The sequence below is a fragment of the Anser cygnoides genome, chromosome 4 (genome assembly GCF_040182565.1).
Source record: "Anser cygnoides isolate HZ-2024a breed goose chromosome 4, Taihu_goose_T2T_genome, whole genome shotgun sequence".
Lineage (NCBI taxonomy): Eukaryota > Metazoa > Chordata > Aves > Anseriformes > Anatidae > Anser > Anser cygnoides.
Genome location: NC_089876.1, coordinates 30,834,426 through 30,858,399, shown reverse-complemented (window position 1 = coordinate 30,858,399; position 23,974 = coordinate 30,834,426). Strand labels below are relative to the sequence as shown.

General features: G+C 44.1%; 1 protein-coding gene and 1 long non-coding RNA gene across 8 annotated transcripts in view; one reads left to right on the top strand and one right to left on the bottom strand.

Annotated features, from left to right (window-relative positions):
* Nucleotides 1-861, bottom strand: part of BMP2K (BMP2 inducible kinase) — a 104,570-nt gene extending 103,709 nt beyond the window's left edge. The window contains exon 1 of one of the 2 annotated variants that reach the window (XM_066996578.1): nt 797-861. In XM_066996578.1, coding sequence (XP_066852679.1) covers nt 797-846 — 50 coding nt within the window. In that variant the 5' untranslated portion in view covers nt 847-861. The remainder of the gene's footprint in view (nt 1-796) is intronic. The other variant, XM_013190541.3, reaches the window with a different exon arrangement.
* LOC136790795 (uncharacterized) overlaps nt 1-22,424 on the top strand; it is a 60,836-nt gene extending 38,412 nt beyond the window's left edge. For all 6 annotated transcript variants that reach the window (XR_010831392.1, XR_010831391.1, XR_010831390.1 and 3 more), the window contains 2 exons: nt 18,925-19,089; nt 21,294-22,424. This is a non-coding gene — a long non-coding RNA (uncharacterized lncRNA). The remainder of the gene's footprint in view (nt 1-18,924; nt 19,090-21,293) is intronic.
* Nucleotides 22,425-23,974: the final 1,550 nt, after the last annotated feature.

Sequence of the window (23,974 nt, the reverse complement as noted above, 5' to 3'; positions counted from 1 at the left end):
CCACTTATGTAAGTCCTTCAGGGCAATCTCTACCTTGCGTTAAGCGTAGTCTATCTGCGCCTCTACCAGAGATAAGTTACAGCACAATCAAGAGCTGGAGCACTGGAAGGAACAGCATGCCACAACAGCTCATCAGCACTGACAGTCACCCTGCTCTGGGGCCCAAGTCACCTCAAGGCTCAGGCATCACATCAGTCATCTCCTGGTGCAATGCTCTTCTGAATACAGTGTCAGGCTAATTTGGGGCTGTAATAATGCCTAAGCAAACATTTGTGAAAGTTCTTGTTTCTCTAGGATTTGTATCCATTAGTGTATTTTATTACCTTATGGAAGGCCATCCTTCTCATCCCTTTGTGAGAAACAAAACAATGTCCACAAATAAATATTAATTGCTTCAATATAAAGTCCAACACTTCCTAAGGGTTTAACACAGGTCTGTTAAGCCAAACCTCCTGATTCTTATTTTTAAGAACTTGGGAGTGCATTCAGATGCCCCTCATCAGCTCTGCTAGAAAGACAGCAGGTACCATCTAACAGCAGTCACAGAACTAATAATGCTAACGGCTTTTGATCCTGAAAGAAACACAAGATCTTCAGAACTGTGTTACGGAGTTATGTGCTACAGAGTTATTTTCACTTACAGAGCTGCAAATTCAACAGCAGCAGTTTTAAATTAGAGGCATACTCCAAGCAAATATGCTAGTTTAAAAACAACTGCAACAGGCATAATACCCAGTCTGAGAACATTATACAACATTACATAGACATACAAAAATAAGCTAGGTTAGACAAATACCTTGCAGGAGAGCAGCAAAACCGAAGCTGCAAAAATACACCATCACCCATCACTGGAGTCACCACAAGTTTTTTTTAAAAAAAAAAAACAAAAACAACAAACAAACAAACAAACAAAAAGACCAACAAAAAAGTTACTCATCTTCCTTTGCCCCTTTTATGTTGTTCATAGTCAGATGGGATACAGCTGCTGTGAGAACTACAAGGTCCTGATTGATCATTGCTCTGGAGGAAGACAAGCATTTAAAGAGGCACTCACACAATTATACTGGCAGTTATTGTAATATTGGCTGCTTGTTTGGTGTGCCAGGTAAAAAGGAGCAGAAGCCCATACACATCCCATTTGGAAGCTAAAACCAAGTAGTGCCATCTCCATTCCTGTAATCTGTTTCTTACAGACCTCCATCTATGGTGACCAGTATTTTTCAATAATGTAGAATAGATCTGGACTGAATCATGTCACCGAGCCCTATCTCGTGAGCCACAGATGCAATCTGAGCAGCAGAGTCATTTTGCGACTATAACAAAATCTTCCTTCTAAGGCCTTGATATGCTTTCTGAATAGGACAAGGTTAAACAAAGTGAGCTGTCCAAACTCAGATGGCAGAGCTGTTGGCAGTCTCCTGGTCACGCAGGTTAGCATGTTATGTGTCATCCAATGTTGTGTAAACTTCATTGTTTTAAAAGTCAAGTCACCCGTTTCAGAAGACTGCCTTAAGCAAAGGTGAAGGATGTTTTGTGCTTCCTGAACTCAAAGTCTCCCTATGCAGCTGTACTCAAGAGACTCAGAAACTTCCTAGTCCCAGTGCTTGTTTTACAGATTCCTTTCCCTTATCGAATCCAAGATCTGGAAAAATGGTTTGGCAATGAAAGTATTGTAAAATCTACTGGAAGCTACAGGAAAAAAAAAAAAAAAAGCATCCTTTGAAACAACCTTGATATTCAGCCATGCAGAGAATTCAGCGCTTGAGAGAGTTATTTTTTGGGCAATGGAGAAGGAGTTGCAATTCTCTTCATACCCCGTACACATTGACACTAGAGGTGCAAAAAAGCAAGAGCTGTTCCAGACACGGAAGAGAAAGGAGGGGGATGTGCGAAGCACAGAGACAGACCACGTAGGCAAAACAGGAAGCTCTGGCCAAAAAGGAAATGCTTGAATGCTGTCTTAAAAACATTTTTTCTGTGAAACTCCAGGCAGTTAGAAAGAGGTGAAAGAAAACCAACTTTCTGCTGAATCAGCGACCTAAATCTCATGTTCTGCAGCACATGATCTCTTGTATTTTTCCTCACTGCACGGGACGCAGCTTGCAGGGGAACTCCTGGTAAGAGGCCCTGAGCACACATCCTTTCACTACACATGCTCAGTCTGCATCTGTCATTTCAGGCGGTTTCTGGAAGTACAGGGACGCGCTCAAAGCTTCTGCAACATATGCTTTTCCACATGTTTGGAAGCAGCTTGTCCAGTGACGACATTGGTTAAATCACACAATGTGATTTTTAGTCTCTGTTCAGATGCCAGGATGGGGAATACAAAAAGTCATAGCTGATCCTGTGTTTCACCAGGAGGCTGGTTTCCCCAGAACACTGAGAAAGAGTGAAAATAATGAAAAAATAATATGAAAGTAACATTAAATTGGCTTACTTTATTTCTGTGCAGGTGTAAGGAAAGAGAAAGCAGGTTCTTCATGCAGAGGTAGGAGACCAAAACTTTGAGCAGTGAAGGAACAGTAGAAGTGGCAAGTGTCTAGAGATAAGAGCCATCATCATATATCAGGTTCTGACATCCGATGAAGTAAGTCACAGATCTCACTAACGACTTGGCATAGTCACAGCCACATAGCTCCTTCTTTCTGTGAATTAAAATCATTACAGACATTTAGGTTGCCTCTCTCCAAGCATTCATGGGTACTTCTCATGAATGAATGACAGGGTGAGAATCAATAAGCATGGTTCTTCCTACCTCAGCCATCTTAAGAAATAATTGAAACTTCACGGACCTCAGTTGCAAGTGCCCATTTAGTTTGTTAAATGTGAGGGGATCTCTTGTACAAAAGCAAGTCAGCTTCTTAAAGCTAATTTAGATAATCCCATGATCCCTGGAACAACAAACAGGCAAAATTTCCAAGTACAAAGATGGCCCTGTAGTCAAAAACTCTAAAGTTGAAAGCCTCTTTGTTGCCTGCAATCAGCATCATCTCCAAGTTTTCTCGGAGGCCAATGTAAAGAGGACGCCACTCCAGCCTTCATTTTGCAGAGCGTAAACCTTTGTTGCCTAATGTGCAGAGCTTCTCCAGCACAGAGGGTTGTTGTTGTAAGACATACACAAACTCAAACACACACACACAGTCTACCCAACCTGCTTTTGTTGCTCTGGGGGTTTGGCAAAGCCCATTATACATTTTGCTGAGTAGCTTTTTTTTTTTCTAGTAATGGTGAAAGGCAGTTTTCAGACAGCCATCAATGGTGATCTCAAACTGACGGGCCAGCAAAACGTTGCAAAACCACAAAAGAGTTTGCTTTCCTTGGCAGTACGCCCGATTCTGTCATATTAATGCTCTGCCAACAGCTATTGTCCTTGACAAGTGACTCTGCACAGGCAGAACAGGATCCACTGCAAAAAAAATCTTCCCATGTCCTACATTGCTAGCATCTTCTGAGCCTCTAGAAAGGTTAAAATATCTTCCAATGCCAGAAAATTCACGTACCCTAGAATACAGAACTATGTTACAAAGCTTAGGGACAATGATTTGGCATTGGAATAAACTCTGTCCTGGAGAAATTAGCCAGAAAATGGCACAAAGTATAATCAGAATAGGCCTAGGCAGACTGCACAGAGCAAAATAAGACACAACAAACTGGTGGATGAGGCCACGCAGAATTTCTGCTCCTTGCAATGTCTTTTGTTGTTGTTGTTGTTTGCTTGTTTCCACCTAAAACTCAGTTTGGGTGAAGAGGGAGTGATATATTCGGATGGAGGGGCTAGTGTCCTCATTTAGAGCAATTAAGCATGCAGCCATAGTGACTGCATGCACATCTTTGCTTTTGTCTGTCAGCTGAGAGAGAGCACAGAGATAATGAGGAGAGGGTGTTTACACTGTGCATGGATAGGCAGTTAAGTTAGCAGAGCAGTTAGTACACAACTGGCTTCTTTAGAGACTGGATTAGGGCAGGAGGAAAAAAGCATTTAGGGGAACCACTAAAATACTGTGTGACACTGAAATACCTTGTCCAGGTTCTAGTTTATTAATAACCTCTCATTTATAATGAATCAAAGTGCAGAAGTGTTCCCAAATAAAAGATCAAAACATTTTCTTTCAATGAAGAGCAGATTCTTCTTCTTCCCATCACAGAAACACTCCTGCAGAAAGGTTTCATTCGATTTAGTTGTGTTTTCTGATGAATATAATGCTTTGTTGCGAAGTTGTCAGCCAGCTTGAGCTAAGTAGGGCACTATCAACCTGTTTAACTATTGACAGTGAGTATTTTCCTTTAAAAACTAAAGGAAGTGAAAGAACATTATAAGAGGCACAGAAAAGTTCCCCTATGTAAAATCAGAGCTGAACGGGGCTTTCTGGGATCCAGTGAGAGCAGAAAGTACAGAACTGGCATGTTGATCCGTCTGTCCCTCGGTGGTGGTACGGGGCATTTAACCTTTGGATAGCCGTTACCTTCTGTAGAGGGACTGTGTCTCAACAACAGCCTGATGAAGTCTGTAAGTACTGATTTTCACAAAGGAACACAACTAGCTGAGTGCGCTTAGCTTTGGTTTAACAGAGAAGACTCCACAGCAAGCACAACTGTGGTTACAGCTGCTGCTTTGGAACACGTCAGCTACGAACTGCTGAACCAAGAAGAGGTGCCCCCAGCCAGCTCAGTGCCCCGGCGCACTGCACCACGCGCTGTCTCAGTAGTTTCACCCTCCCTGGGAGGGTTTTCCCGTGCTCAAGGAGACATTAATGTTCGCTACCAAGTTAGGATGTATTAAGCTCGTGGTCCTGATTTGTGTTAGAAACGGGTGAACTAGGAGTTAAAAGGACACCCATCCATGCTATGCCAGCTGCTTCTGAGGGGAGAGAAATCACAGCATGCAAAGTCAGATGGTTCAAATCTCCTTTTGCCTTTCAGCTCCACAAACGTTCTCGCACTTTGGCTGATCTAAAGAGAAATCATGCCCCCCATCACTTTTGCTCTGCTTTTAAGGCAGCAGAAACAAAAGACATATATTCCTTTCAAAGAACCTGCAAATCTTGGTGCAGAACATCGTGTGTCTGTTTTATTTATTTTTATTGTTATTACTGTTCTGTTCTTGCTTTGGGATGTTAGGCAAACCTTCCTTTCTCTGATGAAAGAGCAAAAACACCCTCTGCGTACCTGAAGCAAGACGATAAAAGCTCATAAATGGTTTTGCTGTGTTCTTGCAATGGAATCTGTGCACCAGAAGAGGATGTTCATGAATGAGATCTGAATTTTACAGGAACATATTATGCTTGTGGAGTGCAAATAGAGGTCCACGGTTGCTGTGCTCTGACTAGTGCAATTTTTGCTAGTCTTTACGTAGATCTTTTCTTTCACACGAAGTTGTGCTTCCTTTCCCACCCCAGGAGATCACGTCTGAGTTTTCAATAGAGTAACTTTTTATAAACTGAGAAAGTGTTACCATTTTTGTAGCTGAGAGTCACCTGTGCGTGAACCATGCTTTAAAGATAAAATTTTCAAAGGTAGCTTGGGATTTGACTACTCAGTTAAACTAAGAGAAATTGAATGTCCCAGTCCTCTGAGGTGCTTTGGAATAATCTCTCTCTAAATGTAGCAGCCTAATGAAGATCCAAAGGCACATTATGACATTTTCATCTTTTTTTTTTTCTTTTTTTTCTTGCAGGAAACCATGGGTTACTAAGAGGAGGTAGAAAGACAACAGGCATTAAAAAATATCTCTGTGTCCCACAGGGGAAAATCTTTTTTCATTCTTCTGGACTGCAATCCATTTAGTAATCCAGTTGCTTCTTTCCTGGAGTATGGCTCTGTTACAAGGCAAGGGCAGTCTGTGTGCTGCGTTTTGGGGACTCCCTTTCTGAAGGCAGCCAAAGGGCATGGCACATCAGCAGCCAGCAGCATACTTTAGAGCTCTTTGGATCACAGAGACTGCAGGCACAGCAGGTGTTCATACTGGTCAGGGTGCTTCGTTCAAGCTCACACTTCTGTATTTCAGTTCCTATGGGTATGTAAAAGACCTTGCACAAAGTGACAGGCACGAAAGGCATTAGGGTGCTGAGGGTAACGACTGGCCCTAATTCCCCTGATCGGCCATATCTGCAGCACCCACCATCCACCCTTTCTCTGCCCATTGGCTCACGAGCCCTTTTTAAGCTCATGCTCGTGTATTATCTTTTTTCTCCTGTATTGTTATACTGGTTGTGTGTGTGGTGTTTGGTCCTCTATTTTTCCTGATTCTTTGGGTGGGTGTCACAGTTTTGTCATCGCTGTAGGTGTTGTTTTAAAGGCTAGGTTGTGACTGTAGCTGTTATCATTGATTTGGTTGTGCTTGTTTTACTTAATAACTGATATTGCCCATTGATGCTGATGGCATGGCCCTGGCTGCTGTGTGGTAGTGAGAAACCCTGGCTTGCCTTCCTTAGAGCAATCTGCTTTTGCTGCTCCTTCATATGGATGTGTCAAGCTTCAGCCTGTCTTTCATCTGCAGTATGTAACAAGAGTAAAAGGCCTGAGAGACAGACCCCTGTTTGCTATGAAGTGCAAGGTGCTACTGTACTTAAAAAATTACTTTAAGTTTAAATGCCATTGTCAGTGAGGAATTCAATGCTCAATAAATTGTCAGCCCATTTTGTTGGCTAGCATATGCAAAAGGAATCTCTAAAGAGTTTACAGCACTTCTTTATCCCATTACTGCTTAGATGTTGAAAGCTTTTTAATTTGCTGCTTTGTTCAGGGCACTATCACTGTTTCTGTAGTTAGTCCCTTAGCTGATTGCATTGTAAAGCTGTATATGTGAACTTAGTGAGTCATCTGGTTGAGAAACCTGGTAAGAATTACAGAACAGACATATATGTGCTGATGGGCTGTTTCACTTATTGATAGACTGTATTTTCCCTAGCAAAGGTCTGAAAACCAGATGACTTGCTTGAAATAAAATTTTGGGGGAAGATGACCAATATTGTCCATTTAAAAGTCACCTGGGATATTCTCATACAATTCAGAGAATGATTTGCACAAAAGTCCACTCGGTTTGGGATTGTAAAATGCATCAGTCTGGTAATTGTTTGATGTTTTCCTAGACAGAAACTGTGAAGCTGTCTGGTTTAAGTGATAACTCAATCCAGATGCTAGCCTGCAAAGAGCAAAAGTATTCACTAGGCAGAATAATTCTCTGGTTTTCTGGGTGATAAATTCCCAGATCCCATCTTGCAAGGAAGGAACATACTACCCCAAACAGTAGCAACTTTACCAGAAGTTTTACGTCTTATCAAATGGCTCGCTGAGAACAAGCTGCTGACACCCACCCAACAATGACATCAGGCTTTGTTTTTGCCAAGTATTCATGGTGTGGGAAAGGGGGAATTTGGACTCGTTCTACATTAAAGACCAAAGTTTCCTGCATTCTGCTGTATTCACTAAGCAGGATACATCTTGGGGTAATTTTCTATGAAATGTCATGCAGTTTGTCAACAGCTGAGTGGTAAAGGGCAGGGGGAGCTCTGGTATTTGTCTACTTACTGTCAAATCTATTTCTTAAGGACAATTTTTCTCCTCAAAGTTTGTTAGCTAACTGTTTCACACCTGTAAGCTCCCTGCAGAAGCTTGCTCTCTGTTGAAGTCATTCCCTGGGTGCACTGCGGTCATATTTACACAGTTGTTAAACTCTGTAACACTTAGTGCTAAGTCAATTCAGGAATGAAATAGGGAACAGTACCTTGTTCTCTGATAATCGGGTTAATTGCTTATTTGACATTGCTTTGCAACTGACTGAAAGCAGAGTTTACCGTAGAGAAGGTGAATATAACTATCCATGTTTCTGTTACTGGAAAAACAGTTAAACCTGTTAATGAACATGGGAGGGAAAGGAGATAAAGAAGCAGGAGTGGAAGATTTTTGAAGTAATCTGAAACTTGCTGTAAACCTGTTTTAAAAAAGTGCCCCTTTGTTTTCTCTGCAGCTGAGTGCAAAGCTCCCATTCCCGTCTGCTTTCTGAGTTTAAAAATCTCATGTCTGGTTCTCAGATTTGAAGTTAACTGACAGCACTGACGGCCAAAGCTGCTGCCCCACAGGGAGAGCATATAGGGAGAAATGCAGATTGCACTCAATGCAGGTCACAGGGGTGATATTTCAGTTCAAGTACAACTCATAGACTGCAGTAAGAAAATGTAGGTGGGTGGTGTAAACCTATTCTCTCCACCTGCTGTCGAGACGAGAAAACTTCAAGTCAGTTGTTTCTTTTAATCTATTCCTTGAAATGAAGGGTTTTTGTCAAGGTGAAGGCCAGACCCATGAAGAGAAACCTATCACTAATTATACAAATGCATGATTTTGTTTTACTAAACCAACTGTTCAGTTAAATACAGAAGTCCTTGGTACAAAGGAAGGTAACTTTCACAAAGCTGGGGCATGGGGAACTTCGTGGAGACAGCTTTTATTAAGAAGCACCTGTAATGGTTCCACAGTTGAATTCAAAGGACACTGGACTGAAAAAGGCAGATGCTTGAACAAGAAGCTGTGGATTAAGCCCTATACCTGAAGTATGGCCACAAAGATGTCTTCTCTCCAAAGCAACTTTCTGGCACTGAAGTATTTCAAAGCAGGTACCTGCACCAGCAAGTTGTCTTATGCTTCAGCTGAGAATATTTCCTTGAATGCTATGGGGGGCTTGCAGGCTGCATGCCTATGTAAGCATGGCCCCATACGCAGAAATGTCAGAAAGGAGATGAACCGTATAGCTGGGTAGTGCCTTGATGTGCTCCTCTCCCGTGTTGCAAGGATGCTGGAGGCAATTCCCAGTGGACACGTGTGGGGTGTGCATAGTAGCAGGCTGTGCAACCAGGCAGAATCTGCTGCCAGACCACAGAAGAGTGGGAAATGGCACTGGGCAAGTGGAGCTGGGAGCTGCCTGGCTATCTCTGCCTTATGGATGAAGCTTCCTGGAGCAACAAGCTGTTCTCTCAAATAGGGGTTAAGGAAGTAGCAAAAGCAGAGTTGAGCTGGACTGCTTGCTGTTGTAGAATTACGTTTAGCAGTTCAATTCTATCATTTTAAAAATAGCATTTAGCTAGAGATGACAAATTGCTTATGTGGAGTTTTGTTGAGGTTGTGGCAAGACATCCTTCCCCTCCCCTGGTTTCAGAGTAATTGCTTTGGTTTCTTTTGGCAGAGTAGGCAAACCATAACAGTACTGGTGAGTTTTCTTATCTGAAGCGTGGCATGCGTGAGCTCTGTAACTGGCTTGCTGCGATGCAGGATGTGCACATGTTCTTGGTAGCAGCTCTCTTAGAAGAGAAACTGGACCCTGGACCTAGGAGAATTGTGGAGCCTGCCAGCTGGCTGCTTCTCTGCTGGATGCATTTCGTTATATTCCACTTCCAGTGTGTTTTTTCTAGGGAAGTGACACCACCTGCTGCCAGCCTGCGAAGCTGCCTCTTTCTCTTCCTGGTTGCTACAGCCACCTGCCAGGAGTCTGTGCTGATAGTGCGCTACAGAAGGCTCAAGCAGAAAATTCAGACAAAGCATCACGGACTCTGTTTTCTCTCATATGTGTCCACATCGTGGTGGCAAGGTTGTGCACAGCATACAGATTTAAATCAATTTGCTGACTGCTTTTCATGAAATCCTAACTGGGTTTGGAACTGGAGATAAAAAGCCAGTATTCATCTTGTCTGCTGCTACTCTAGTGTTTTGTAGAATGTCATAAGATCACCAGCAAATATGAGATGAATCTGTCTTAAGCCCTCCTGCAGAGACAGAAAATCATGCCAAACCACAAAGCGTGATGCTGTGGAAACCTTCATGACCTCTTATTCCAGCTGTGATGATAGAAAGAACAGTACCAGCATGCTTGCCTTTCTCACCACCGTAACAGGTATTTCATCTCTGTGATAGGCTGTCAGATTTATGGGGTTTATAGAGCAGACTATTGGATATAGCTCCTTTATGACCTTTAGCCTTAGCTTCCCATGGTAATGATCATAGTACCAGCACCTGAAGTAATACAGAGGCATAAGGTCAGAAACAGACACTTGTGCAACACAAATGGGCGGTAAAGAGGCTCCCTGCAATGATGGTTTTCAAACAATTTGAGAACAGAAATACCCAAGCTGAAGAGGAAGTTGCCATATAGAAATGACAGCTTGAAAAGATTGGTCTTGCAACTTGGTCAATACGTGAGAAATTAAAAACCACCTGCATCATCAGCAACTGCTGGAAAGCTGCTCTGCATGGCAATGGCAAAAGTGCAGTCTGTTTTGACTTTACCTCCATCTTCCTTGATTTATACTGGACGGAGTCATTCATTACTGTGTGCTTGACAGTACATAGTCCCATTCTATCTTCCATTTTAAAACTCGTAGGTCTCTTTATAAGGACCACCATCTCTTTTTGCTACGTGAAAAGGTATCAGGACAATCCTAAAACTTGTCTTGAAGTCTTCTAATTGCTTCCTCCAGGACTGGTAAAATCTGTGACTGGAGCTTATCAGTACGAAGGTGGTAACACATGAAGTGATACTCAAATTTAATTTTAGTCAGTTTTATTGGAAAAGAATCCAGGTTTTAGGTGGCTCACTGATAAAACACAACTAGAAAAATGGGATTGGATGAAATTTTAGTATTTCCACTGCTCCAAAGTTGTATCATATTTCCTTAATGCTGTACAGCTGCTGAGGGGCTGTTTAACATTTTATAACATGCTTTTACCTTGCAGGCAGCCACAGTCTGTATTTGGCAGAATCAGCCTCGGATAACTTTTAAGCACGTTTTGCCTAGACCACAGCATGTGGTAAGATAGGGATCAGCAACTGCCTGAAGAGACATGTTTAAATAAGCATTTTTTTATTCTGTTACTTAATGAGAAAGCAGCTAGTGTTGCAATTTTACACTTAAAGAACTTTGCAAAATGAATGACAGTAAACAGGAGAAATGTGATAGTACCACTAAATGACTTTCAGCTATGTCCTCTACAGATTTTCAGCAATCAGGCCGTGTAGCCCTCAGAAGCATTAAACTGCCCCTGAGAAAAAAAACAAACACAATCGCAAGGTAATAACAGACGTACGGAACTTCTATCTGATACTGGAAGAACAGCATTCTTACAAAAAATCACTCTGACATCATTAGCCCATGTTCACGCCTTCCTTGTTTTTTTGACCAAATTGCTGGTGTGTGGAGCTTGAGATGTTTGTCCATTACAAATCAACTGCTCAGTTCCTTTATTCTATTTATTTATTTATTCCTTTATTCTATTATATATCCTTTAATTCTTTTTTTTTTTTGGGGGGGGGGGATGATTGATGGTGGTGATAGGCTTATAGATTATTTTAATTAGTTCAATGGAATTCACAACTCTACAGTGAAAAAATCATGCTCCAAGGAAATAAAAACCTGTCAGACTGACTTCTTGGAAGTTTTTCATCTCTCTCTCTCTCTCTTTTTTTTTTTTTTAACCAGATTTACTAAAGGACTACAGTTTATAGGAAGCTTTCTAGAGTTAACTGCTTGTCAGAAACTGAAGGCTGGTGGCCCCTGTTACAACTTGACATGGGATGGTTTCAGCAGATCCCATCAAAAAGCAGAGCTTTAACTCTAGCTGATGCTCGTAGGTTCAAATGAAGGCCTTGTTTCTGAAGGTCTTTAAGATATCCAACTGCAGTGCAGTGTGCTTTTTTAATGAGTTCAGGTCCAGGGATGTTTTAGATTACCTTGAGAAGATTCTCATTTGAGCTACAGGAAGCCACTCTTGTGAAAGCAGGCAAGAAGCGTTTGCCCCAGGTCACCTGAATTTAGCATAATGATTTTAGCAAAGCCAACTTCCTTATGAAAGTCTGAGCCTGATGGAGAGTTCCATGGGAGAATGTATGCACATAACACAAAGGCTGTGTATGGGTATAGATGCCTATATATGTAAAACTTCCAAACAATTTCTGGGATGGCAGTACAGCAGACTGATCACGTGCAATCACCTCAGACTCTTGAAGGAGGAAGGGGACTTGGAAGATGCCAAAGGATAATTTATCACTCTGGCACATTGGTCAGTTCCTGGAAGGTCTACAGATACCGCAGCAGCTGTGCATACTTTGTTTTCCTCAAGAGCTGGATCAGTCTGTCACTGATTACCCCAGGCAGTGTGCCAAAGCTAGAAACCTGCACCATCCTATCCTGCACTATTAACCTCTGTCATGAACACAAAAAGGAGTGAGGTTTAGGACACACAAGGCTATAGCAAATAATGGCCATAGCACAGCTCCCAGAAAAGTTGTTTTTAAATGGTCATCCGTGAAAGCTCCCCTACCTTTATGTTTCTTGAATATTTCAGGTTAGTACCACTAAAAAAAGTGGGTAGCAGGGTAGCTGTATCCGTGATTGACAGCAATAGCATTTGAGCCCTTCTGAAGGGATGTGTTTTATCCAGTGGGTGTTTTGTACTCGGAGGTATCTTTTGGACAGAGCAGTATGTTCTCCTATGTGTGGTGGTGCACAGCACAAATGCTGTCATCTACCAGAGATTTGCTCAATATCAGGTCTGTATGCCTTATTTATGGTGGCACTATTGTGTCTGAACCATGCCATGATCGAGGCTGTCTTTGAGAGAAAGAGGAAAACAAGATTTGCTGCAGACTTAAGACCAGATGTCCTGTCACTTTTCCAGTGAAGGTGGAGAAGAAACCCGTTGAGTTCCATGGGAACATATCCTCTCTGAATTCAGGCGTACTCAGATAGGGCAAACCATGATCTCGAGTAATTGTTTCAGTTTGCAGTCTCATTAAAGGCTTCCTTAAATTGATGTGGTGTAGTACATCTTCTGAAGTAACACTCAAGAGCTTATAGACTTCATGCTGAGGGTTCTGAATTCTTCAAAAGTCAACTAAAACACTGAAGTGATGGCAGAACAATGTTACTGCTTTGCCAGCTTCATCTCAAAAGTCAACATGACACAAGAATATCTGCAGAAATAATCTCCTCAATGAAAATCTCACAAACTAGTCTCAATTAAATTGCATACTCATTTTCAGTTGACCTCTGCTCAGAAAAGCATACAGCACAAAAGTATGGTGAGTTTGCTCTCACCTGTACTGAACTTCTTCTGTAGAGAACCTTTCATAGGGAAAAGAAAGAGAAAGAAGGCTGTTGCTGCATCCCATCCTCTGTTCCCCAGCTCCAAAGATTTTGCTGGTCTACTTTAAACCAGTATCCAACCTTTATTTCTCTTCTGCAGGCTGACTGTAATGAACATAGGGACTTCTGTAGGTGTGCACAGGTATTGCTTTTATAGTAGCAGCAGTTCAAGCTTTGCATTTTTTCATCTTGGTATGAGGCATTATAAAATGCAGAATTCAACTGCATTTTGGAGTTTGATGAGGCCTAAAATGTGAAGAACAAGATGAACAGTTTTACATTTTTCTGTATCATGAGAATTTTCCCATTCCATGACTATGAACATAGTGTCAATAACTGTATTATGAAAGATGCAATTTTACATGTGAAGCAAATATTTGAATTAATTCCAATGGAATAATGAGAAACCATTGTTTTGGTACTAATACATCACACGGTCAGGAAACAGAAGAGCTACCCTTGCCTCATCCCAATCATTTCTGTGGGAAAGCCTTCAGGGTCCCTATTACCTCTTCAAATGTGGACTTTGAAAAAGTCCTCCTGCAGGAAAAGCTAAGGGAAGCTGACTGCAGCATCTGGTGGCAGCTGCCAACACGACACAAGAAGCAGCCTCACAATTAGATTTTGAGAGGGTCCTGGGATGCACCACACTTATTATCCATGTCAGCTCAAAATTCCCAAGCCTAAGCTTGAATTTTCATTTGTGTGTAACACCAATACTTTGTTTTGCTTGGGGAAAAAGGTAGTGTAATGACAGCTTTCGTCCCAGGCACTTTAAAATATTAATTAGTACTATTCAGTATTCAAACTTGGAAATTACGTGTCTTAATAGGTATTGGAGCCCTTGGAGTTAACAGTACTGCCACGTTTGTTTTGAGGAAGCACTAATGTGAGCTCAGATTTATTTTTTAGAATTTATCTGACTCTTTTCTAGCAATAAAGAAAACAAATCTTCTGGTCCTATACTCTTACTATATTTTAAAGATGCTCAAAGATCAAATTTTATGTAAGGTCTGTTTCCAAAGAGAAGTGTTTGTATCGCATGGCAAAATTTCTTCCTGCTCAGGCACCATTTCATTTTGCTATATTCATGCATCTCTCTCTGGGATGTTCATCCACTTTTAAACTTTCACCTCTTCTGCCCTGCCATGTGGACAAAAAGAATGCTTTACATGAGTAAAACACCCACTAAAAATTCAGCTGGTTGTTTTTAACAGGTACAACAAGTACCTGTAGCCAGCACAAAAAGGATCAGTAGGATGAGCATGGGAACAAGCATGCAAGGCTGGATGTCCCCAGTTCCCTTGATTTCAAGTTTCTGCCTGGCTTTAGGAAAGGCTTTTTGATTTTTGTTGAAACTGAGGCAAAAATGAACTTCAATCAACACAGCAAAGTTAATCATTCCCTAAAACATTTTATCCACCCTTGGGCCTTTCTGACTGAACTATGATGACATAGTAGTTGTTGTAATGCATTTTTGTAGGAAAATATTTGTATTATCACATGCATCAGCAGGGGTTGTACCAAAATATCCCCCTGAGGGGCAGGAGGTATTTGTTTTTTTACAAGCTTTGGATTATTTTTTTTGAATCCTTATCCTGTTCTAAATATGGGAGAATTACATTCACTTCTCTTTTTTAAGGCTTCTCTCAGACTGCTATTTTCTGCTTTATACTGAAGGAAAACTATTTTGCTTTGGTCCTGACATAGAGGGGAAAGATCACTGTAGAAGGCTGGGGCTGTGAAAATTGAAATAAATCTGAGTCTTATTTAGCCTAAAAGAAGACTGCATGTAGCTGGCATACAAGATTTCAGAGATCTAAAAGTGAACAATTAATAAATAATAATTGATAATTGATAGAAAGGTTTCACACCAGATGTACCTTAGCAGATCACTGACCTGCAGGGAGATCAGCAGGGAAGGGTGAATGAATTCCTGAAAGCAAGCTCAGCTGGGTGGCAGGGTGAAAAGGAAGAGCATTTTAGTTCAGCAGTAGTCAGTGAATGCAGTCTGGGGCTGTGCGGACCTGACAGTGACTACCAAAGGCTGCAAGAAAAAAGAGTTTCTTCACTGTTTCGTCAAGCTCACACACTTCTCGTACAGAGAGGAAAGCAGAGTAAAACACCTTGCTAGACGGAAATCATGTGGGTGATTATCTGTGGAAAGATTTGCAGTGGAAAGGATGTGAGCTGATGCAGATAGCACGCAGGATCAACTACCGAAACAGAAGTGACGTCTGCTTTTGGCTGTATCCAAGTTTGGGGCAGCCTCCAGTCGTCGTCATAGGCAGGGTATTCTGAAGTAAGAGTGAGCAACTATAGGTTGTGGGGGCAGTGGTGCCTGTTGGGGTACGGGGCTCTGAGCCCTTGGCTCTTTCAGAAAGGGCTGCCCTTCCGGCTGCTTTTCTGCACCACCGGAGGGGAGGCTGCTCTTACAGCTGTGCGGAGGTACGGACGTAGAGACAGGAAAAGCCAGTGTTAATTTTTGGTCGGATCTGCGGGTGAAGCTTGCTTGAAAGCTAAAGCCACAAGTTTCCGTGCCTGTGCCTAGCACGCTGTGAGTGTGGCTTGGCAGGGTAATTACAGAGTAATTACCTCAACAAAAGGTATCAGTGAAAAACAGATCCTTAAAAAGAATAACTGTGATGCCAAGATTACATTATTTTAGATATTCTGTCTTTCCCTGCAGAGTTCCCCCAGGAATGTAGGGCAACTGAGACACTGCAATGATTGTGCTCTGTGGTAGCGTAAGGGTAATTGAAATTCACTGTTCCCTCCTCCATTATTCAGTATAGCAACATACAGAAATTGAGCTTGTAACATATATATTTGCAGAATGATTTTTATATCGCATTAACAAGATGTGACACTAATGCTAATTCTTCATTAGAGGAAACATGACAAGTCGGGTGATTTAATATGCATTTAGCACTGAAAGACTTGTAGCACATGCAGGGGGACTTTTATTGCTGTTTGACAGCTTTGGAAATCTAAATGCTCTGCTTAGCCGCAGGGGAGGTGCAGACAGCAGCGCTGCTTTGCCCACCTAGGCCTGAATTGTGTTCTGTGGTCCCGGTGCAGAGACCATTTCTTTGTGGAAAGGCATTTCATCTTCATGCCTTTTTTTTATTTTAGGTTTCTCTCTGCAGAAATCACATTGGGAAGGGGAGAGAGATTTGTTGCTATCTAATAAATGGCAATCTGATCTTAATTGATTTTTTTTTAAGAAAAAGCTTAAAGAGCGACATCAATATGAAGTGGCAACAAAATTTGTTTTAAAAACAGGCTAATCCAACTAAGCAAGGGAGAACTTGAACAGTTGGAGTGAAAAGGAGATAAGAGAGCCCAGAAATTACTACTTGTGCCACAAAGGGCTGAACCTTTAGCAGAAGAAGCAGGGAAGATTTTCAGACACGGTCAGTGCTTCTGAGATTTCCTTAGGATTTTAGGAAAGTGTGGCCTCCTGGGTAGATAGGAAGCGGGAGGAAGTTTGGGCAGGTGGGCACCAGAGGGGGTACTGAGCCTGTCCGTCTGTGAGCTGCAGCTTCAACAAGCAGTGATCCTTCGTCCTTCCTGATGCCTTTTTCTGTTCCTGCAGCACCCCTGCTGCAGAGCTCAGGTATCTCAGGTATTTACACAACAACCTCACGAAGTGACCCAGATGTGTAGCACCAGAAAGGGAGCAGGAAACGAGTGCTGGTGAGGTGACAGGCCTGTGTCCTTCAGCAGCAAAGCAGGAGCTGTCAAAAAAGCTCCCCGGTCTTGTCCACAAGACCGCCAGCATGACCCAGGAGTGCTGGGCACAGGCAGTCTTGTGGCATGTGCAGTGTTTCGCATAACAGATCTAAGCTGCCAGACAGTGGCTAAGCCCTGCCCTACCAGAGGTGCTAAAATAAAGACCCCAAACATGTCAGGCCAGTAGCGCTCAGTTACAGGCACCGCAGGTCTCTCAGGTGAGCCTGTGCCAAGAAGCAGCAGGTGGAGTTGGTTCGAAAGTTGTTTTTCATTTGCTCACAGTTTGCTTTTGGCCTGCAGGAAAGAAGTGGTTTCCTCCCTCCTGCTCTCGTGCATCTTTCTGTCCCATGCACTGTGAAAGGACAGCAGTTGTCACTGGGGCTTTGCTGCAAAGCAATGTTACTGAACAACTAAGGAGGAAAAACAGCCACTTACTGACATACATACTTGGAAAGAAAAAAAAAAAAAAGAGAGAGAGAAATCCATATGTACCACCTTATCTTATTTTCTCTTCCTGCTAGTGTTCAGACAATTGAAACAGAAAACCAGAGAGCTCCTCAGGGGTGGGGAAGCAAATCCCAGACAGGCCATGAGCTCAGTCTTTCAGGAATGCTGACTTAGTTGCTGGATTTAACAACCCAGCAAACACATGTTCTCTCATTTCTGCCCTCCTGTCAGCTCCGCTCCTCTGCGTGGGCTGATCTCGGTGCAGAGAAGCGATGAGAGGCTCAGCGTGTTCCTGTGGGGTTCTCCCACCGCCGCTGCCCTCAGCCACTGGCAGAGCACCCGCCTGTCTCGGGCTTTGGACGCTTCATTCAGACAACGCTTTGCTGGTGCTGCAGAAGTGCAGCGGCAGCAAGTAGAAACCAGAGCTTGCAGAGACACCCTAGCAGAGAAAGGGAGTCTCAAGGAGAGCAGAACGTACCAGTGCCAGTGTGTTTCCTGCCCCATGATGGGGGTAGAGAAACTCAGTGAGGCTGTAGGGAGAAGGATGTACAGCCTGTGGTCCTTCGCCCTCCCCTTCTTTGGGTGCTTTCTGGCTCTAAGGTTGGGGCCAGGGGACACTCACAGCCGATCAGCAGCACCATCTGCAGAAAGACTTGGCAGCCAGGAGGTAAGGGGGTGGCTGATAAAACCCAGGAGCCAGATGTGTGTACTCCTCAGGCATATGCACTGCCCCCTGGTGCTGGGTGTCTTGGAGCTGCTCATGGATTGTACAACATTGTGTTTGGACAATGTCTGACTGGACATCAGGGGACAGCGCTTTATTATGAGGCCAGTCAGGCAGTGGGACAGTTTGCTGGGGGAGCTTGTGCAGTCTCCATCCTTGGAGGTTTTGTAAACCTGTCTAGATCTGGTGTGTTGGCCTCAGAGGTGTCCAAAGCTACCATGTGCCTCAGATGTCCCCAGTGTTTGCCTTGGTGGCTCGGTCCCAGTGTGTTTTTTGGTGCTTTTTGCAATGCCAGATGCCTGTTCTTGGTTCTGTTTGTCTTCCCTGAGCATCTCCTTAGCAGTGAAATCCTTACAAGGCCTGCGCCAGGCTCCTCCTGATGGTGATCCCAAGTCCCCTGGGCCTTTCACCCACAGCAAAGAGAGACCACACAGTGCCGGCGTCACTGTCTGGGGCCAGCTCTGTCAGCAGAAGCTGAGCTCTCCCACAGGGCAGTGACCCTGCTGTGTACCCAGGCCCATCTCAGACAGTTTTAGCTTCTAAGGCTCAGAGGAAGGTCCTCTTCTGTGGGGAAGGGGTTGGGCATGGGGGAAAGGAGGACGCTGGAGGCAAGACAGATGTCCCCAGGGAGCTGCGTTCATCTTGAAGAGGGTGAGAGCCTGTGGAGGGCATCAGGCTGATACAGATCAGATCATTTGGTCAGAAAGGCAGATGTGCCCTCTGCAGGCACAAGGGATTCACTGCAAACCACTGGGGTGACGTTTAGGGCCGGATCTTGAGAAGTTAGTGGGGCGAATGGTCATTGCTCATCATCTGCATGATTGTGTCTGGGCTCTGCTGGAGGATGAGGAAAGACTGACCAGAATGCCTCTTTCTGTTTTGTTCATTCAGGTGCCAGAAGTCCTCAGCGTTATCTACATGCAGCTGCTGTTTGTGCAGCACAATGCCCTCTGAAGCTTCCTCCCTGAGGCTGTGCCATGTCCTCCTGCAGCAGGTCAGCACCAGGCCGGGACAGGATGTGACATTATCCCCGTGATAGCTACCCCGCAAGGACAGGTGAGCAGCAGTGATTTCAGCAGGTAGGAGCAGAACCAGGTTGTGTTTGCTCACAGCAGCGAGCCAGCACTTCAGCTTCACTGTCCCTGAGGGGACACAGTGGTCTGGTTGGATTTACTTCCTTTTTTCTCATGAAGAAGCTTAGACTCTCCATGAAAATCTGTCTCCCCGCTGCCAGGTGTCTTGCCAGTCGCCTGAGAGAAGTGATGGGGAGCAAGCACGACAAAACCCCCCTGGGGTTTTAAATAGGGGCAGTTTTGGGGCTGCTTTCACCCTGCTGAAACCAACAGGATGGTGGCCTTGGCTGTGCTCAGGGGAGAGCTGTTTACCCCTCTAGACTTGATTTATTCTGGTGGGGGTTTGCTTGTTTGCTTTATTACTGTAGTCTGAGGGTTGCTCTGGATGCTGTTGCAATTTCCACAGTTCTGTCTTTTTGGGGACACCATGTCTGTGGCCCCACACAAGCTGTGGTCAAGCTGTGATGGGGAGACTACCTGGCTAATTATTGTATTGTCACTGTTAATTACCATTGGCAGTACTGGCCTGGTCCCACCATTCATTGCCCACCTACAGCAGCTGTGCAGGGCCAAGCAGGGCCCACTAGGGGCTGTGGGAGCTCCAGTGGCTCTGGGCAGGAGGTGAGTGCGGGCTCCTGTCCCTTCCCCAGGGGTGCTGGCACTGGGGTGCCCACCGGGCACCGGAGGAATAAAGTCTATGGGGCTGCAGCCCAGGGGCTCCCTGCCTCAGCAGAGCAATGCACGGTGACACGGGACCAGCCTTTCCTCTGAAGGGCTGCCCACCAGTTCTCAAGCACAGCCTGACACCGCACATGGGGCTGCGGGTGAGTTTCCTGTCCCCCACTGCTTGCCGAACATCACACGTGGGGTCTGGGAACGGCAGCCCCAGCCTGTGGGTTTGGGGCTTGCAAAAAGACTGGGCGCTGTGTTTTCAGGGTGAAAAATGGAGGCTGAAGTTTCATGGGGTTGTGGCTCCAAAAAGAAATTAAGCCCTTCGTTTTCAGAACTTGAAAACAGAGACTAATTACTATGGTTTTGGACCCCAAAAGCCAGCTCTTTGGGCCCCAGAAACCAGCTATTTTGGATGTTTTGGGGATTCAGAAACAGGCTGTCAGTTTTTTTATGAAGCTCCCTAGAAGATTAAACCTTGCTTTTTCAGCAATTGAAAATGGGGGCTTAAATCCTGTGGTTTTGGGGCTCCACCCCCCCAATAAAAAAAAAAAAAGCCTTCATCTTCAGAGCTTAAAAATGGAGACTTAACTGCTGTGTTTCTGGGAGTTGCAAACAAGCTCATGCGGCTGTTTTGGGGGCTCAGAAACAGTCAGGCTTTTCTGAAGCTCACAAAAAGGTCTTTGAAAATTGAGACAAGTCCTGTGGGTTTGGGCTCAGAAAAATAACCAGTCATGCATTTTTCATGCTTGAGAATGGAGACTTAGTACTGCATTTTTGGGACTCCAATATGGAGCCTAAGTGCTACCTTTTGGGGACCAAAACCGGAAACTAAGTCCCATGTTTTCATAGCTTGAAAGCAAGGACTGGTGCTGTGCTTTGGGGTCCCAAAAATGAGCTCCGGGAGGTGTTTTGGGGGCTCCAAAAGCAAGGCCCCATGCCGTGTTTCTGAAGCCCAGCCAAAGACCCAGCGCTGCGTTTTCAGCGACTGAAAATGGAGGCTCAGTCCCATGTTGGTGGGCCTCAGAAAGCAGCTCCGCGCCCCGTTTTAGGGACCAGGCCACAGCGACCAGCTCAGTGGCGGTGGGATTGAGGCTAGTGCCTGCGGGCAGGCCAGTATTGTGCCCCTTGTTGTCTGTTACAAGCCTACCTTGTAGAGCAAACCAAAGGTCTGATTGCTGTCTGCTGAGGTCTGGAAGCATGGAGGGGATCGCGCTCCTTCGGAGATCTCTGGCGCTAGCAGGTCCTGTAGTGGCTGAGGCTGCTCCTCAGGGCAATTTTCAGTGACTCAGGCATGGGCAGTTGTCTTATGCATTTTCTCATTTCTCAAAACCAGTATTTCAACTCAGACAACCGTGTAACTTTCAAAAAAGTAAATGCTGGCACTGGCCAAGCCACCAAACACAAAGAGAAGGTCAGGGATTACCTTGCAGCGTGCGAATCGGTTCCTCAGCATCATGAAGAAGTGACATGGCAGACGAGAGCAAGCACCTTCACATTTGTTTCTTTGACACGCAGTTTATGCCCCTCTCGCTGCCATCACCGCATCCCTCAAGCCGGACACTGCAGCACCCTCAGCCCTGTGGGGCACCAAGGGCATGCACCTGGGACGTGCCCGAGAGGAGCCAGTGTCGTCTTCCTCCCCGAGCCACGCACCCCCAGCTCAAAGGGATCGACCTGCACCGAGGGCCCAGCCACCTGTGACAAGAACCTACCGTGTAAAGCGATCCTGCCTTTCAGCTCCTTTCAGCAGGAGCAACCCACGCCAGCACCCCCACAAAGCACCAGGGGACAGGACGTGACTTCTCAGCGCCACTGGAGGGGCTTCCAATCCTTGCACGTCTTCAAACAAAATGTCCCAAAGGAATTTATGCAGCCACAGCAAACCAGAGCTTATTGACTCTGCTCAAGTCAGACACTTCAACTCGAATGTGTGATGCTGCACCAGTACAGCTTCCCAGTCATCTGACAAGCCAGCAACAGTTTTTTCCTGCATTTTCTGTATAGCAAGGGCTGAAGCAGTGCCCTACACCAACCTACATTCAAGAGAATTCGGGACATTGATAAATGCTGCAGACATCAGTAGTTTATTGGTATGTTTAGTCAAAACACATTCAGAATGGAAACTTAAAGGTAAAAATACTTCCCACCTGCAACAATTAAACTAGAATCTACTAGCATATAATGCTTGACACGTTACAGCAATAAAGATGGTAATCCACTGTCTTGTATAACTACTAAAGCCAAGATGGTCAGCCAAGTTTGTTGAAATAGAACCGTAATGACAAAATACTCCCACCATCCACAAATCAGCAACTAACAGTAATGGTCAGCGAATCCCTTCCTTTGCTCTAAGAGGTACATTTACTATAAAGAGGGTCGAGAACATGTAAAAGTCCACAGTACAGCAGGTGAACTATCACCATGTAAACTTCTCTGGATGACGTTCCAATGGTTGTTCATGTCACTTAAACAAGAAGCAAGCCAGAAAGCTGAATGGCTCAGTAGCTCTTTTAATACTCCATTTTTTGTTGTTGAGATTATTCCCAGTGCCATTTGCCACACAAATGAAATAGGTGGCAGCAAAACACCATCACGCTACAAAAGGGGAAAAAAAAAAAAAAAGGAAACAAAAACACCTACAGAAAACATACCAGTGGCAAACTGCTACCTCAAGACAGCAATTTGTCTGAAGGCTTCAAACTTAAGTTGCGTTGTGTGCCGAGCGGTTCAAGTACTATAGATTTCCAGGTAACAGCTGAAAATGCAAGACTTTCAACCAAAAACTGAAACAAAAAATGGAGACTAGAAGAAATGTGCCCCAGAAAAAAAGCGTATGAAAATAGTGCAAGACTTACCATGAAACACAGAAGACCTCGAGTCTGGGAGAAAACAGACAGATGCCATTTCACTTTGCCTAACGTATCAGTAAAGTATGTGCAAAATCTTCCAGCTTACTTGAAAACAGCAAATGATTGCATAATCCAGAGACAGATTGATATTATGCCCTATCTGCTTTTGCTTGAAATTGCTGTTTTTTTGAGGTCTTCCATGCTTAGAAGCAGCTTTAAGTGGTCACACTCTCACACAGACTCACACGCCAACACACACCCCTCTTTTACTCCTGACGCCTCGGAGCCGGGCGCTCACTGCACGCCCCAGCACCGAGCCGCACTGTACTGTCTGCTGCAGCTGCAGTTCATGGGAATGTGCTCCAGAACGTCATCCCGGAACAGACCTCTCAGCTGGACAAACCCACAAGCAATACTGAAGAAGAGGACGTCTCCTTTCTATCCTTAAGTCCGGAGCCACTCAATGTCAACTTCAGCTGAGAGTAATGTGCAAAATGAGTAAGAGTTTAAAAACAAAAAAAAAAGCACAACTGGAAAATGCAAATACTTAAGAGCTGCTATTTTGTTCTCTGAAAATTGCAGTATCCTCATTTGATATGCTCACCCTCACAAAGGATGCTCAGTTCTACTGATTATGAGCTGGCCCAAAATGTTCACCATTCTCGACTGGCTTCTGAAATGTCCAAGAGAGATTTCATTTCCGATTTCTGTAACTTTGACATTGATTAAAGAGAAGAGACAACCTGGAGACTACTTGGATGCCTTCTTCCTCCCTTCCCCCCCTCTGCAAAAGAACAGACGAACTTGTTAATTGAAGAGCAAGGTGGATGATAATTTTAGCAACGTTTACTGATTGAAAGATACTGCAATTTTTAATACAATTTTTCAATGATTTCTTTTAAATGCTTTGCAGCCGATTGGCTTTGCAGCACAGTAATTCATACACTATACTGTACAAAATCACCAGCAAGACTGGAATGATGTATTCATAGAAGGCACCATCATGCTTATTACATTACCAGAGAACTCAAATACAGTCAAGACAGTTTTCACTGTACAATGCTTATCGAAGGGGAAAGGGGAAGGAGGAGTGTGTTGAGCAGCCATCCCTGTACTGAAGAGGGGCAGATAGAAAAATCTGACGTGAGCTATCAAACTTGCTTAGTACTCAGGACTACGACTTGGTAACTCTGGGTTCTGTTTAGTTTACAGCTAAATGGATTCCTTCTGGAATAAACTTGTAGTCTTGTTAAGGTTTGTGTGTGTACATATGTCGGTCACAGCAAGCAGATCAGATGCCCGCATCGTTTCACAAGCTATTCTGTCTGAATAAGAGGATGAAGGTTT